General features: G+C 33.0%; 1 protein-coding gene across 2 annotated transcripts; it reads right to left on the bottom strand.

The window, feature by feature from the left end:
* Window positions 1-2,556: 2,556 nt before the first annotated feature.
* Window positions 2,557-14,295, bottom strand: LOC123707512 (clavesin-2-like). 2 transcript variants are annotated; one of them, XM_045657608.1, is made up of 6 exons: window positions 14,154-14,295; window positions 9,359-9,522; window positions 8,279-8,373; window positions 5,625-5,769; window positions 4,571-4,764; window positions 2,557-3,620 (listed from the first exon to the last, which is right to left on the bottom strand). In XM_045657608.1, the coding sequence occupies exons 2-6, from the start codon at window positions 9,516-9,518 to the stop codon at window positions 3,321-3,323; spliced, it is 894 nt and encodes a 297-aa protein (XP_045513564.1). In that variant the 5' UTR covers window positions 9,519-9,522; window positions 14,154-14,295; the 3' UTR covers window positions 2,557-3,320. The 2 variants fall into 2 exon arrangements, with proteins under 2 accessions (XP_045513564.1, XP_045513563.1); XM_045657607.1 differs by lacking the exon at window positions 14,154-14,295 and adding an exon at window positions 13,432-13,666.
* Between the last annotated feature and the right edge of the window lie 3,630 nt (window positions 14,296-17,925).

Genomic DNA, 17,925 nt, shown 5'->3' with positions numbered 1-17,925 from the left:
AGATTTGAATCGTAGCGACCTGTGGCTACGGGATTCTGCACACATGCGCTGAGCATAACTTAATATTTAATAGACATAGGTTGAGCACTACTGATACTTCTTTGTATTGTATAGTTTTCTTATAAAAATACGCTTTTACTGACAACGATCCACTCGAGATTATTATTTGAGGTAGAAAAGTGAACAGCTTTTGATGTTATGCGATATAAATTTCATACTTAATATTGTTTTCGTCTGTTGGTTGGTTTTATTCTTGTATTTCCTTTATTAAATTACGTCTAAGGGTACATAGACTAAACTAATGTCACTAAAGCCTGCACGGCCTAATTTTCATTAATTTTTTGTCACATTGGCATACCATCCGAGAAGGCTTTTACGTCTCTATGTTTTGAAGTTTATGCGTTACTCAATTTAATGTTTAATAGTTATATTTTATGTTAAAGTAGTGTATGCATATTTGTAAGATTTATTTAAATAATAATAAAACATTATTCCCTCTATTTCGTCTGTAAAACGCCGAGTATTTTCATTGCTACATATTTTAATGAAAAGAGTATTATAAAACATATACATTACGGGAATCGGCATCTGTTCGTATGCGATAAGTGTAAAGGATGGAATGGCTATTATGGATGTCTGATGACCTGATGATGTGACCAGTATAGGGGAGAAGGTGGCAATGCTTGCTTCATCGTCTACACTACAATGAATAACTGAATGACGACAATTCTTATATATTTCTATATTTATGATATACAACTATATAACCCATATTTATTCGTAAAATTACGATGATATTGTACTCTGTTTTGACATCCCTAATAATATTGTTCTGTATAAATATTTATTAGAGTCGCGCTGTTTGTATCGTTCTCCGAGCTTTGTTGACGATCTCTATTTGACTTTCCAAACTTGGATTACCTTCTTGAAGTTATTTGAAAATATTTACACATTGAGTATTAAACACGATTTGTATGTTTCTATTTGAAACAGTTATATTATTTACTTTAACGTAGGAAAGATGAAACCTCAACTGGTTATTAACTTTCAATAAGCATTTTTTTTTATTTCTCCACCTTTATCACGGTGTGGATTCTATACACCGACGCTACGAAAAGGTAGATAATTATAAAAGGTCTTAGGATTCCGGTTCTATAGCCAGCTATATAAGTATACAATAGATCATTAATGAGACAGAGTCATAATGTTTCTGATACAACATATCTAAAATTGAATGCAAAGTAGTATAATGTTACTTTCCTTGATAATAGCGGGTATTGGAGTAGTATTATCTATATTTATTGATATTAAGTAACATCTTCCATCATCTATATATATAAAAATGAATCCCTATTTCCCTTGGTCACGGCATCACGCGAGAACGGTTGGACCGACTACGCTAATTATTTTTTGTTGTGTTTGTTATTGTCAGGAGAAACCTTCTCCTTTTTTCCTGATGAAAGAACAAAATTAAGAAAATTGCGCGGAAAATTATAAAATGTTACGATAGCAATTTTTTTCAGTGCATAGCGCTTTTACAATTCAAACATTTTTCATGTAACCTTATGGCGTTTAACAGAATACGTGCTGCAAATATCGTCAAAGAGGATGTAAAAAAATGAATATCGTTTAAAACAAATGCTTCAATTATATAATTATATTGATAAAATACATATAAAATAATTACATTAGCTAATTGTCTTTTAATAATTCTTGAAAATCCATGTTTTTCACATGGCCACTTATATGTCGCCTGTTTCCATGACGGAATACCAACAAAACTATTTATATACGCCCCAGAAAAACAAGCAAAGAATGCTGTATATAGTAAAGCATTTTTAGTTAATTATATCAATTCAAAATCAATATTCATAGTTAAGACAGGACAACGTCTATCGGGTCCGCTATTTTTTTTATAAATAAAGACATGTTCGCTTTGATCCAATATTAGGATAGCAAAATGCTTTTACAGTTCATTGAACAGAGTATATGTATTAAAGTACACCAATACGTACTGTTAAATGTTCCTCGTTAACCCCCGTAAACGCGTGTATCTTATAGAAGAATATTTGTCTAACAAAATAAATTAGTTATAGCATATAACTCTTCCATTTTTGTTATTCTCTAAGATAATAAGGCTTAGCTATCTGCATATCTAAGATTTCATTTATTTATTTATATTTTCCCGAAAGGCAGAGAGCACGGATGCAGCGGGAGAGATATGTCAGGACCGTAATAAGCCGCTTCATCCAATTTTACGACATTCATCATGCATATTCATCGGTTATGGGTATTTTCAACTTCTCCAGCACTAGATTTGGTCCAAGTATGAACGACAAGGCCTATTTGAGATTACTGGTTTTTTGTCGTCCATTAGCAATTCCGTCGTCCCAGTCTTCTAGGGAAAATGATTATTCAACCTTGACTTTAGAAAGACAAAATTTATTTAACAGAGCATTGTTAGATTTGGAGGCGTAAGTATCATAGTCATTGAAAGAATCCGAAGAGATAGAATGTAAAAAAAACTATAATTAATCTATTTACAAATAAAATAAATCATATAAAAAATCTTTATTATATATCACATTCATACCGTTTCTAAAATGTTGCTTTCGTAAAAAAGACTAGAATTCAGTATTCAAGAGTTTCAAATAAAAACAACCTAACTCATAAACAGATAATTTTGTAAAGATTATATCACAGACAAACTTTAATAATCTTATTTTACTTTTGAGCAATTTTTATATGTTACAATAATTATTATTTATTAATTATTTAAATTAAAGCGTAATTTTACTTTAAATCGATTTAAAACCTGCACGAGGAACTTTCCAAACGTTATACATTAAAAAAAAACTTACAATGTCAACCACTAATAAAATAACCTAATACAGGAATATACCATTTTTAACTAAATGCATATTTTTAGCGTAATCCGTAATTTCGAAACTTTTATTTTAATCATATTTGTTCAAAGACTCGATAATTTTATTTGCATAGCTTACTTTTTAAATAGAAGTTAATATTTTTTTTAATATATGCAAATTATACCAAAACGTTCTCCGTACTAAAGCAATACAAAATAATTATTATACCCTATCTTGAATAGACCACATAATAAGTAACAGTGAAATTACAGTCATTTCTTCAATTGCAAGAAGAATGGCTGATCATATGAAAAAGATTCTTCCTGAGAATCGAACGCGGACTCGTGAATTAAATGATTTCTGATTGAGGATTAACTTGTATACATTTCGAATTTTGCATTTCACTTTAAAAAAATGGTCGTTGGTTCGTCACCAACAGTTAGACGAAATATCCTATTCTTTAATAACAAATCCCAATTGTTTCATTTCTTTGTCAAAATGTTCGTCTCTGTACTTTTTTATCTTCTGCAACCATTTGCGAGCTGATACGTGGCTCCTACAGGTGCCCCCATACCTTGGAGGCAAACACGCCGGGTCCAAATGCTTATGGAGTGACTTCAAGTCGTTCCCATGGAAATGTATTTTGTCCCACGCCCTTTGGGGTATGAATTTCTTGAACACGAAGAAGAATGTATTCAGTAGCCAGTTATAATTGATGATGTGGCACGCGTTCAGTTTACTTGGTGTTGAGACCTGAAAATAAGGATATAGAAATGGCTGGCGAAGGTTGTTTTGCCCTATAAGAATTACTACTATCTACTAATGTTGCTATTAAAATGTGGAGGTTGGTATGAAGTGTAAAAAATATGGGTTGCAAGCATTTTTTATGACAAATCATTAAGAATGGGTGGACAATCCTTATCACTTAGGGTTATAAATAGTTTACGACATATCGAATATACACAAAAATTATAAGAATCAGTCCAGTCATTTCGGAGTTCAGTTAAAATCATTGTGACACGAGAGAGGTTGTATTTATTTCTGTTTGTAATGAATTAACTAAAAAATTACAGGGCCGATTTCTTTCACATACATGGAATACTACATTATCTTTATTTATTTAAAAAGCTTTACGAAATATAATACAATATTAGTTTTAAATTAAAACGGACGGACGGTTTACAGACAAAATATTAATATACAGGATTCCACTTTTTCGTGAATGCCTATTAAATTTATTATTGCTTCTTTGGAAACCAAGCCGTTTAGGTATGCACTGAGTGCTTAAGGCATTAAGTCACGAAGGCGGTAATGCTATGGAATTATTCTGGTATTTCCCGTTGATTAGCATCTTATAGGTGACAAGTAACTATAAAATCGAAGCAGAAAGGTTAACTTTCATTTAAAATAAAGGCTCGAGGAACAAATAGACGGAAGAAAAATAAACAGGAAATGATTTTTGAAGTGAAACTTCTTTATCGTGACACGGGAATTTTGAGCGTCATTCCGGGAGATGCAATGGACCTCTACCTATTGAAACCCAACGGCCCCATCTCCTCGCTATGGACGGAGTGTAGGGCAACAGTTTCCCTGTATCTGTGCCCCCAAGTGTGCGCTGTCTATTAAGAGAGTCTGCCGCGATTGGCCAACTTACAACCCTTAGAATTACCTAGATTAACTAGTAAATTTCATAAAATACTCACTCCCATAATATTGACAATTTGATACGCGATCGAAGGAGTCAGGGCGGACACTTGTCGTAGTGTCAGGCCTTCCAGATCTACAAGCACAGTGCCCCCAAACACCTGGAGCTTCGGTTGTCGTATACCGATCTCAAACATTACAATACCAAGACGGACTAGATCTTCAACGGGATACTCCGAAGGGTCCCATTTACCTGAAATAAAAATAGTTCATTTGCAGATAAACATAAACTAGACCCAATTGTTTTTATCGTAAGATGTTTTCAAGTATATTTATAATATAATCTATGAAATAATACTATATAGCTAACAGTCCTGTTGGATTGAATGAACACGGAGTTGAGAATGAAATTGGAAAGACAAGATGACACGCGTAACGCGGCTGAATCTCTCGGCTGCATTTCCAGACTCTAGGGCGATCGTCAACATCCACGACTGTTTTAATGTAAAGTGGGAACAAACCGTCATCCATGTGGTATGAAATTATTTCAGTATAATTATTATTTTCTTATGTAACCAAGTTCATATTTCAAGGATCGTCATTGCTTATGGCGGCGTCCATGCGTCGGGTTGTCTCTCTCCCTAAAACATGACGGGAGGGCTGATGGCTGGCCATGCGTCATACTCGTGATCGGGGCTAATTGTGGTGACTGGTCGTACTTGAATTCGTGTATGCGGTGATGTTAGTTATTTTGACTATCTATTTGCGTGTTGTTTCCACGAGAATGTAAGTGCGTGCTCCTATTTCACCATGCCTCCTGCTGATAGAGGATCTTTGACAATCTGAGACAAATCTTTGTTGTTGACGTTCATAAGTGTACATTATGTTACCTATATGAATAAATGATTTTTGACTTGACTTCTGAAAGCGCATTTCATTCGATTGTGATTGGCCAATCTCATAGACACAGATACGCGACGAATCTATTGCTGATTGAGCAATAGATACCCAGTTTGTCTCGTGTTTATTACTCCTGTTAAAATTTGGTAATTATAGCTGTGTGATATCTATCTATAATATAGAGAGTGTCAGGTATAAAGATTAACAACATACCAAAGCGCATGATCGAAAGTCTCCCTACATCAGGACGGTCGTACATACAGCCTTCGTAGGCTTCACCGGCTTTGACGAGTCCCCACAGATCGACATCTTGGTACAAGTGTGTGCATTGTTCTCGGAATTCACAGTATCTGACGAGCTGGAAACAGAATTTATTGTGGATTTTGGTGAAAACATCTCATATTAAATTGTATTGTAATACAATTTAACCCACAAAAATGTATAAAAAGTATGTAGCCGAACGTTTTAGCCGTGAGACGGTGTGTTCAGGGAACGCAACACAATACTGATGGAGTATTCAGTGGAGTTTTTTTATGTATGAGGAAGCAAATGGGCAGGAGGATCATCTCATGTTAAGTGATACCGCCCATGGACACATTAACCCTATGTTATTTTTAATGTTAAAAGGAATCAATCTTAATTAAATATTGTACGATAATTCTTCGTATCTTCGCTAATGATGATCTCAATATCGATGGAGTGACGATATTTGTCCGACATATATTTATATAATAAATCAGTAAAATCCACGAATGCATTTAATTAAGTATACAAATACATACACATAGGCGTCATTGGACGCGTGCAGGAAATACAGGAATTGATGAAGTCCAGCGGTAGTATACTGATCGAAGCCATGAGAAACGCAATGTTTTAAATATATCAATGTAAAAAAGGAAGGATCAGCCCTAAAAGTTGTTGGTCCTGCGCTAAATTTCGTTCCATGAAAGTTTAAGTTTGCCTAGAAGAATTCGCTCGCAAGCTATACGGATGCCAGTTGCCTTCCTGCTTATTTAAAAAATCAGTGGTACTACAACCTTTTTAGGTCTGGGCAGCAGATTTCTATATCTGTTCCATGATCATTTGTCAATCTAATAGGTAAGTAGGTTATCAATTTCCTGTGCCAAACACACAAACGTGGGAGTCGCACGCTCAAGTCGCTTTTCGGCAACGCACTCGCGAGCCCTCTGGCATTGAGAGTGTCCATGGGCGGCGGTATCACTTATCATCAGTTGAGCCTCCTGTCCGTTTGCCCCCTGTTCTATAAAAAAAGGCGAACAATGCTCAACAGTGTATCCCTCTTACTTAATCATTACTGTCTTAATCAGTCTGTATTACTGCAACGCAATTTAAAAATAATAGTAATAACAATACTATAACACTTGTGTACTAATTGAGATTCAAAATTCGTTATTGCTCGTGCTAAGTCCAAGCCGCGTCGTCCTTGAGAACATTCTTAATATTATTGTATTGCAAAACTGTCGTTATATTTTGCCATATTTTTTGTACAATAAATCACGTTTCGTAAAGTTTATATAACAATAAATTAATTAATGTATGACGATTAATTATGAATATCAACTCCATTACTATTTGGAAAGAAATATTGACGTTAACTAAATTGTGAAACGTTTCTTTTAACGTTCAAAAAACTCAATTATTTCTGGATTTGTCACTAAAATTACGCGTATGACATAACGATTCTTATCCACATAATTCATAACAGAACTCCAAGAACAGTGTATTTTAAATATTTTCAGGTCGTAAACTAAAATTGTGAAACAAAGTCAGTAACGCCGCCCCCTAGAGCCTTTAGAATAAATGCTCAGTTGTTATTATAAGACGCTCGAAGTAGGAAGTATGCCAGGTTTAGAAAATTGGTTTTTCTCAAATTCTGGCTTCTATTGTTTTTTGTACACGTCTCGCTCAAGTCGCCGATTTCCAGCACTTGCCATACACTTGGCGTACACTTCGACCATCTCTTAATACAAGTGAGAAGTTATTAATTTTGACATTAGGAGGTCATAGTTTGAGCTTAGTATCGTTTCTCAATGGTCTTGGCTAATCTATCAGTTCACTTGTTCATCTTTCTATTAGTCTATTTTTGGGTCTTAAACGTGGCAGTTTCCACTGATGTATTCCTTAACGTATGAGTAAATTTATGTTTCTGATTATGAACTACTGGAAAAAGCTCCTGTACACAGGTTTTAACGCAACACCTTAAAGTAGAAAGACCACTATAACCTTTTTCCGAAAAACATATGTTAAACATTAGAATTGTCACAAGCTATGATGGCATATTTTTAACATGTCTACGATTAAATCAGTACAACCTATTTTTTAGGTGCCTCTGATTTCTGAATCAGATTTAAGATCATTTGCCAATCTAATAGGCAAGTAGCCTGCTGTGCCATTTTCCAGAAAAAGACGACCACAGAGATGAGAGTCAATAAACAGACCCGAAAATAGCTGGCATAAGAAGTTCTCACGGGCTCTAAAACTTCATTCATTATGTGGGTTTTCAAATGATAATTTAATACTTATGGTTAACAATAATTTACATTTAAAATAAGAATAAAAGATCAGTCATGGTTATATAAATTTAGTATGATTCATGTAACCCGTTATAATGTTATACTCATATTAACATACTGCATAATTATAGTAGGTCAAGAGTTCAATAACTCTACTCACTTAAGATTAACTATTGACGATATATTTAGATTTAGTTTACAAGGGAAAAATAGTCTTTATCGTTTTAATAATTATAATTATATTAAATACATATAAGCCATAATAACTTTTTTTATAACCTATCGCAGATGTGTACAATTTAGTTAAGAAAATGAAACTCTGAAAACACTTACAAGTTTATGCGCCCTTGGTATGATGAAGTCCCTGGCGCGAAGAAACCTTAACAAGTACTCGTCGTCCGTCCGAAGTGGCTCGCATTCCCCTCGATCTGAAATTAGTTTACAAAATGTGGGTCTTCTTTATATTGAAACTTGCTCCTTTTATAAAACAGATTCGTGGAAAGTTATTTTTGGTGTATTTTTCATCTCCATAACGATCATATTTTTTGGAAAAATAAAAGTTAAACTGAAATTTGTAATAAATCAACGAAAACGTTAGTTTGCCTGTGGATTGTTGAAATTATGTCAACGACAACTGTTTCTACGTAAAGTTACGGTTTATTTCAGATAAACTTAAAATACTTTTTGGACATATAATTTAAAATGTTTTGTAGACATGTCTATTGTGACAAAACTACGTTGCAATTTTGGACGAGTAAATAGGTTTTTAACTGCGATCGTAACAATATGACGCAATACTATAGAGAGATGATCTGCGTAACAGTTCGTTGCTCTGTGGACGAAATAACGATAACAATAAATTTGAAATTTATCCGTTTTAAACGAAATCAAGGATTGGTCATCCGTCATATTCAATATTTACCGTTTTAAGCTTATTTTGTATAAGACAACTACAATTGTTTGATATATTTAATTAAAGATGACGCGTAAGTTCCTAAAACGCGTACATGTAATTGTAATGTACATGAATACTAAAGGCCAGTTGGCAACCCTGTTACTATTTCATCAAAGAAAAAAAATTGATAGCTTAGATTTCTCAATGTTCGCAAAAATTGTTAGACACAAAAATATTGTCTAAATTATACACACTTTCCGTGACTTTTTTTTCTTCTTTAAGATTTAGATTTAGTTCATATGATCCATATTATGTATTTTTGAAGAATCGACTACAATACCTATTCCAGCGATACTGTATATAACACAAATTCCTGCGAAATGTAAAAAACGGTTTTAAGGCTTTCTTAACATAAATTTCCTGGATTCTATACAGTCCGTTATGTTTATGTTAATTTAGGAATATTCTCGAGAGGTATGCATACATTACGTAATAAAAATATTTCAAAGGAACCATACCAAAAATCATGCTTCTAAGCTCAGTGATTGCTGCGTCCCTAGTGTCTGGATGCTCGTTGCATATTTCCGGGGCGATTTCTAGCAGCTCAGGATCCTCTCTAGTATTCAATTCGGCCTCAAAGGCAATTTCCAAAAAATGCTCATACATTGTGGACGCCATTTTGCTTTAAAAAAATATAATTTAAACTTAAAATTGAAATTAGATTTTAAAAATTCAACTTTTAGACCAAAACACGATCGTCGTCACAACACAACGTTGTTATTTGAAATAAAGTAAAGTTTACCGTTACGTGAGGTCAAAATTCTCAGAGTAATGGCAATATTGGAAGTTAATTAGAATGTTATTTTTCGTAAGGTACTTCCAAGGCAACTTAAGCGTTCAAAAGATTTTGTCTCGTCGGAATCTCTAAATCCTGTGTATGTATGTAATAAGCCGGTGGTGCAGTTAGGTAACCTTTCATTATTTTCAAAAATATGATAATTTTAATACCTGTCATAAGTCATAACTCATATTTGGTATAAATGTTACCTTGAACTCTCGTAACGTTGCAACTATGTAATGCCTACTAATATTAGGATTCGAGGTGCAATAAATATACTTAATTATGAACAACCTCAGACCATCAGATCTCCTCAATGGGACAGTGATTTAATTGCAACCCAAATGCTGTGGGTTCGGAGCCCGCATCTTGCATTAATTAGTTATTTCTTAGCGCAATAAAATATGGGGGATTAACACTGTAAGGAAAGCACCATCTTTCTTATAAGCAAAAAAATTCACGCACGGAAATAAAAACCACGAGCTCCATGGCTATAGACTCTGAGCAATAGTTACGAAGTTAGATGTACAATGCAAGAGCCAACGACGCGATTTACAACTTTGTTTTTGTACAGACGATAACGAGGAAAGTGGTGTCCAAGGGGCTTAGTCAAGATGCCTTAAGAGTAGTGTATGTAGAAAGTCGAAAATTATATTTTATGAAAATTTGTCGACACGAACTGGCATTTCGTCATATTGGCTAAACTCCCAGGTATCCGCGAGCAGAATCTTAGTTACAACCTAAACAGATTCTGCATAAATAAATAATTAATTGATTATAGATTATATAGATATAATTGCCTATTGTTTCCGTGAACTGTGGACTCAGCATAACTATTTTTATATAATAATCATTGTGATGATGAAATTAGATTAGAAATATTAAAAAAAACATTATTGAACCATGAAGATCATTTAAGAAAAGCAAAAAAAGTTATATGGAAATGTATAAATGTTATTTTTATTTAAGAATTATGCATACGTACATAAAATATTTTTTAAACAAAGCAACAATGACAACATATCAACTGTTTTACTCGTAGTAGCAATGTAGACAGTAGGAAGTATAAATTTACTTGTGCGCATTAGATGACAATGTAAAATATTTCAAGAGGTATCTAACGTAGTCGGATAAATAAAATTTCTGTGAGCTCTTTAGATCTTTATATAATAATCGTTTTATTTATGGAATAAATTGTAATGGTCATATAATCATGCTATTCATTCTTTCTTCCATAGGAGACACTGGATTTAACTATACACGAATATACAACTCGTGAAATGTACTCAATGGTAAAAAGGGTCAATAAAGGTAATAACGCCCCGGCTCTGAAACTCAGCCTGTCCGCGAGGCAATATAATTAAATAGTGACATGGCGACTTTCTGTGAAAAATTTAAATAAAGAATTAAACATTTGCAGATCTTAATCATATGGAGTTGATAACCTTGTCTCCTAATAGGGAGCGTAAGTCTAGAACATTATATAACAGCAAGGTTTGAAGGCTGACTAGTTATGCCTATCACGTAACCTACTATTATATATCATTATATCACTAAGTAACATATTAAATTAAATAATATTACTAAAATTATGTCATTCAATAATTATAAAGAATATAAAATGATTCCAGTGTTGAAAAGATTAGAAGACACACATCTTTACATATTTATAGGTCTTATAAGCAAGGATATATACCTGGCCCAACAAATCTCAACCTTTGATATTATGTCAAAAGAAATAGATATAAAAATTGGGAAACATGAAAATGTTACTGGGGCCTTAGGAAGTAATGAAAAACACCGAAATTTAAACAAAGATATATAACACCTGCATACTTCCAGTCTTAGGCATTCACTAAAGTGCATACCAGGAAACTGAAGATATAACAGATGGCGATGGAAAGAAGCTTGCTAAATATCAGGAAGGATAGAGTAAATAATGAAATCATAATTAACAACACGAAAATTGAAGTCGTCACAACGAGGATACGAAGATTGTAGTAATGTGGAAACATTAATGAGCACAGAATGTACCGTGGAAATGGGCTGATCATATAGTAAGAGGTATAGAAAAGTGGAACAACAGGATCATATATTGGTGGTACCCAAGAAATAAGAAAGGAAAACGAGGTAGACAGTTTCGAAGATGGGACCTTCTGTGGAAACTGTCTGTGACGGACGAAATAAAAACCGTAACAGGGAAAATATGGACACGCTCGTGACAAAGTTGGGCAAACACATGGGTTGTCATGTGAGTGTAAGCAAGGAGGAGTACTCCCTGCCGTGTGTAACACGCTTGGACCGAATCCGGGACCTCACAGTGTTTAACCATTAACCCATTTTTGTGGTTAAAACTACATTCACCAACTGTCTATATCCTATACCTCTACCTACCTGTGATCCTAGTAGGTGTTAATATAATTGTTTTTTCTGTGTTTTTTATACCTTTTAATTACACCGATTAATAATAATAATAAACATTTATGATCAATGCTTTTTTCTACAAAGTAAAAATAATCATTAAATTTATTTAATAATAATAACCATAGAGACGATGAGGTCATGTCTGTCTAATAACAGGAAAACCTAGTTCTTAACAAATATTGGCTGCCATAATATTCAAATCAAATATTTTACCTATGTATCTTGATTCGAGACCAATTTAATGTCAAGGTATCCTTGGATGTATAAGACGCATCCGATATTAGCATTTATAAGATAGCTGACCCGCAAACGTTGTTTTGCCATGTAAATAATGTCTAGAAAATTTAGGGTCGTATATATTTTTTATAGCCACATAATACAAAATTTAAAGAGATTTTTTTTTGGGTGGACACCCTTATCACTTAGGGGTTTGAAATATAGATTCTTAGACTTACTGAATACGCTTAAAAGATAAGATATCGATAAGAATCGGTCGTGCCGGTTCAGGGGAGTATGGGAACGAACATTGTGACACGAGAATTTTATATATTTATGTATATAGAGATTATCGCAATTTCTTATCGGATGTCGATTTCAGCCTCATCTAAGCTATCTATTATTCCTTGGTCGTTCAAAATATAGTTGTGATTTGTTTATATTGTCCTAGTGCTATTTTTATTTGCATGAATATTATTAATTAATTTATAATAATTAATTAATTAATAATAATTATATTATAATGTATAATAAATATTATATTCAATTAAAATTGTTGTCCATGGTGTGAATGGTCGCAGTCAACCGGTTTAAGGAACCGTGAAGGTATCGCCTGATGTCAAGGTTTGTATAACAGGTTAAAAAACCATTAAACCTTCTATAAACTTTAAATTGAACGATGCATAGGATATTTCACAAATAGTGCAAATGTTAAAAGTTTTTAACAGACAAAAATCTGTTTTCAAAAAACCCTAACCCCAAGCGGTCAGATTATTGACTAAAGTAACTAGGGGTAAAACAGATTAAATTATAATTGATGTTTGAGGTGGTATTTAGACAATAAAAATTATGAAAAATGAATAAAGCATATTGCAACATGTTTACTAAGAATTATCTAACAATTTTAAACAGTAATTTGAGGGTACTTAACTACTATAAACCATTAAAATTACAATCTTTAATTGGACTTAAATTAATTTAAAAAAATTAACGTAAATAATTTTTCGTGTTCTGGGTTTGTGTCATGTCTGGAACTAAGTATATTATTAATCACAAGTAATATTTCATAACGATATTTTTGATAAAAAATATTAATAAAATACAAAAGCTTACCTTGATCACTAAGTCTTTGCACTTTGTCTAAGTCACATTACAAGTCACAGATTAAAAAGCGGGATTTTATCAATTTATATTTTTAAATTTTTCAAAAATTTGTGCGCGTCGCATCCGCGCTGACCAAATAAAAACTAAGCGAATATCACTGATTATCACAAGCTAAAATTAAACATTTGTTGTCCTGCTTACATCGTTAAGCAAAATGTGAGAAGGAAATATTTATGTTATTAAGTGTAATTATTATATGAAGCAATGGTTAAAGTGTATCATCATGTTATCAAGAAGTCAACTGTTGTAAATGTTTTTGTTCGAAACAAATTAGCGTTTTTATTGAATTGTTATTGTTGCGGTCCTGGTATATTATACTAATTTAGTCTTCGAATTATACTTTAGGAACTTAATAACGTACGTATTTATTTAACGTCATAATAATAAGTATCTTAATAGTTTCTTATTAAACATAATATTAAAATTCACAAATACTGACTGCGTTCAAGATATCCACATGATCGATACTATCAGTATTCATCCTTCGTTTTATTGTCTCCTGGTCATTCACATCAATTTTTTTCCCCATATTTATTAAATATGATGGATGAATAAATAATAAATAAATAATAATGATAGAGAGGCATACTAATTTGAGAATAAATAATAAATAGATAGAATATGTAACACGAAACTTGAATTATTTTTTTATGGTAATAAATAATATTTACCTTATAACAAACAGAAAAACAAAATTCCTACAACACGCAGCAAAATCCAAATTTGAACTTTTTTAACTTATAATAAATGTAAATTACTGGTAACACAAAACACTTGACAATATTCAATCAACGCACGTGTGTTGTCATTAACAATGATTAGCACACTGGACACACCGTGCTTATCTTATGTCTTGTAGGACGAACAAGATACCTTTATCATACAAGGTCTATTATAGCGTATAGTTTGCATATAGCGAGTCATGCAACATTTATGGCTGTTGCATTGTATAATTCCCAACACTACCTAACACTAAAAATATAATGAATTGTCTATGTAAACTCCTCCGAAATGGCATGACCGGCTTTTAGGAATCTATTTATCTATGATATTAAATTTATTTTCGCTTTTTATCAGTTGGGTTTGACAACCCAACACACATTACTGAATAGCGATAATAGTACCGGATCTTTATATGTCAAAACAATTCTTGCCGGGTCAGCTAAATGTATAAAATCAATGGCGCTACAACCTTTTTAGGTCTGGGATTTCTGTATCTGTTTCATGATCATTTGTTAATCGAATAGGCGGCAAGTAGGTGATCAGCCTTCTGTGACTGACACACGCCGTCGACTTTTTTGGGTCTAAGGCAAGCCGGTTTCCTCACGATGTTTTCCTTCACCCTTTGAGCTAATGTTAAATGCGCACATAGAAATAAAATCCATTAGTGAGCCGGGGATCGAGAACCTACGACCTCAGAGATGAGAGTCGCACGCTGTAGCCACTAGGCCAACACTGCCAACACAGCTAAATGTATAAAAACAGATATTATAATGAATGGGTAAATCTTGATTACCGTGACTTTTGAATATGGAGTAAAGAGGCCATGTAAAGAATTCGTACAAAGTTCAGCACAGAGCTTAAAGTGCAATCTTTTTTAATTGCTTCATCATTCTTAATGTAATTATTTTTCAATTAATGCAATTATTATAGAACTTAACGAATTATTATTAGTAGTATTACACGACTATTATTAGTATTTATCAATTAAGATTGAGTGATCATATTTATAAAAATATTTAAACGACTTCTTAAATTAATATTAATATGACCCTAAAGCTATACTAATGTCTTAGAATAAAAATAATGTAAGACAATAGTGAAAGTATAAATGAATTATTTCCGCCTCATCATTTTATTCTCAACCGTTACGGCTGACATTTTGAATATGTTTTGACAAACGAATTGACAATATGACGTATCATACAAAATATTTTTAATTTACAATTAAATTACTTCTAAAACCAAAGCTATGACATACGTTTCTAACAGACATATGCTTATATAGTTCTATACAGCACACGGCTTGTGTGAATATTTAATTTACTTTACTATAAAAAATCCACCTTACCACGTGTTAAATAAAAATTAACAACTTTTAGCTAGTTATATATAATATGTCGTATGTCATACTAACTATTTTATTATAAATTATGAGACGGACAGTTTTAGTATCATTTTATTATAAAACGTGTATAATTAACATTTAATATTTTTACATTATGCATACAAGGTTGCATTACGTAAATTGGAGTAAACTTATTATATTTTTGAAATGCCAACGACCAATATTAAAACTTTATCTTTATGAAGATGTCATCGCTTGATGAAAGTTAATTATGTATATGTTACATAAGCGACATAAAAATGTTTGCGTCCTTTAAAGATCTTGGAGACAAACAGTACCTTGGGGGGCACGAACTATGACTTTCCTACATCAAACTGCATACGTCTCTGAAATATAGTATATATGTCGCAGCCAACTAGCTTAATTAGCCGTTGCAGCCTAGCTTCTTAACTAAACAGCTCCGTTTAGCGGCGTGAAAGATAGTCCAACCGTAGTATATCTGTCGCAGCCAACAAGCCTAATTAGTCAATTCAGCCTAGCCTCGTAACTAAACAGCGTTTAACTAGCGGCCTGAAAGATATTCAGCCAGTTGATCAAACAGCTAGGCAAATGACTTGGATCGATGACGTTTCCTTACTTGTCTAGCCTCTTAATTGAAATTTACATTCAATTTCTGCCATCTAGCGGCTAGCATCTCTCTCAAACTGTCCACAGATAACTTTAATGGTGTTTTCCAAAGTTTAATGAAAAATAGTGCAATGGAAGTGTGTATATTGATAATAATATGTGAATTAAGCTGTGTATGAAAACTGGTTGTATATGAGGAACCGCACCAAGTTAAGTTTGTTTTGATTTTCTTAATGATTATCTATATTCTGGGAATTGTATAATAAATTGTACGTGTTATAAACGACATAAGAAAAACTCAGGTAACCATAAGTTCTTTTTAAAAAGACTTACAGTAACTACTCCTACAGTGCGCATTTTATGTAGAGAACAGTATTTTTATATCTTATTAGATGCTGCAGTCATGATGGGTGCGATTAAATGACATAAAGAACATATATTATATTCCCAAGAAAGCAGAATTTTTTTGTCCCTATGTGTCCTGTATGTGAAACTAGAAAAGGTACAATACCCGAAGCCAATCGTCTCGCGTCTTTTAATTAAGAGGACAAGTCGACCTTATGGATTTTCCGTCCTGTTCCAGTGGCGCTGGTGAATATTTTTTTTATATTTGGAGCACCCTACATTTTGCTATCGGATAATGGCCGTGAATTTACTGCATATGTAATAATATAATTAGTTACATTGTGGCCTCAGTGCAAAATTGTTTATGAGAACTCGCGTCGTCCTCAAACTCAAGGCAGTGTCGAGAGAAGCAATCAAGATGTTGAAAATATGCTACGTAACGAGCGTGGATAAATGAAAACAAATCATCAAACTGGTCAGTTGGCTGCTTTTCGTGCAATATTTAAAAAATACTTCATTCCATCGAATAATTGGAAGATCTCCATATAATGCTTTATTTGAAAGTGAACCTAAAGCGTGGGCTTAAATTGATATGACATTACACCATCTATACCTTTACCTATAGAAACAGAGGAGCAATTAACTTTAACAGAGCGAGTCTCAGGTGCAGCTACATATGTTAACTGTGACTACAATGAAATCGTAATGGAAAATATTTACAATTTAGAATCAAACTTCCGCTGTGCAGTTTACCAAACCACACAAATGTCAGTCCTGCGATGATGTTATACAGTGTTAAGCATACCTAAAGTGGATCGCGGGCCTTTGGACATGAAAAATATTCAAGGCAAAATTCTAGATATAAAATCAATCTCAAATCAATTCTAGATATAAAGAACACCGTGCATAAAATTGGAACTAACAATGGCACTATTAAAAACTGGTTTTCACGGCAACAGTTACAATACTGATTGCGATGAAATTTCAGAAACCCCTATTTCTTTGAGAGAGGCTGTGGAAAGTCAGTCACCTTTCGGTGGTCAGGGATTCCGAAAATGTAATTGTAAGCCAGCTATGAATCAGTGTCGCAACAATTTGTTGGTTTTAAAAACAAAGTTCTTAAAACACTAACACTACTCAGGTATTTAAAGAAATACCAAACTTTAACAATTTATATTCGTTACAATAGGTTCATTTTTTACGACATCTTATACCTGACAGTTAACAGAGTATTAATAAAAAATGTTGACAGTTTAGTACACATTTGTAATATTAATTATCTCTCTCTGTGTCTATATCTATAACATTTGTACAAACCATCTCATGAGTTATAGACGTCCAAAAATAAAGTAAATTAATTTTTGTATCAACTATTTTGATTTTTAACGTCATTAAATAATTTT

This window comes from Pieris brassicae, chromosome 3, assembly GCF_905147105.1.
Source record: "Pieris brassicae chromosome 3, ilPieBrab1.1, whole genome shotgun sequence".
Classification (NCBI taxonomy): domain Eukaryota; kingdom Metazoa; phylum Arthropoda; class Insecta; order Lepidoptera; family Pieridae; genus Pieris; species Pieris brassicae.
The sequence above is the reverse complement of the archived record's forward strand: the minus strand, read 5'-3'. Positions and strand labels throughout refer to the sequence as shown.

Bases quoted from the DNA above. Each gene is read 5' to 3' on its own strand.
- LOC123707512 (XM_045657608.1), bottom strand. From the start codon at position 9,518: ATGGCGTCCACAATGTATGAGCATTTTTTGGAAATTGCCTTTGAGGCC. The intron at 5,770-8,278 runs GTAAGTGTTTTC...TTCTGTTTCCAG, and splicing joins TACCAAGGGCGCATAAACTT to CTCGTCAGATACTGTGAATT. The intron at 4,765-5,624 runs GTATGTTGTTAA...TTTTTATTTCAG, and splicing joins ACTTTCGATCATGCGCTTTG to GTAAATGGGACCCTTCGGAG.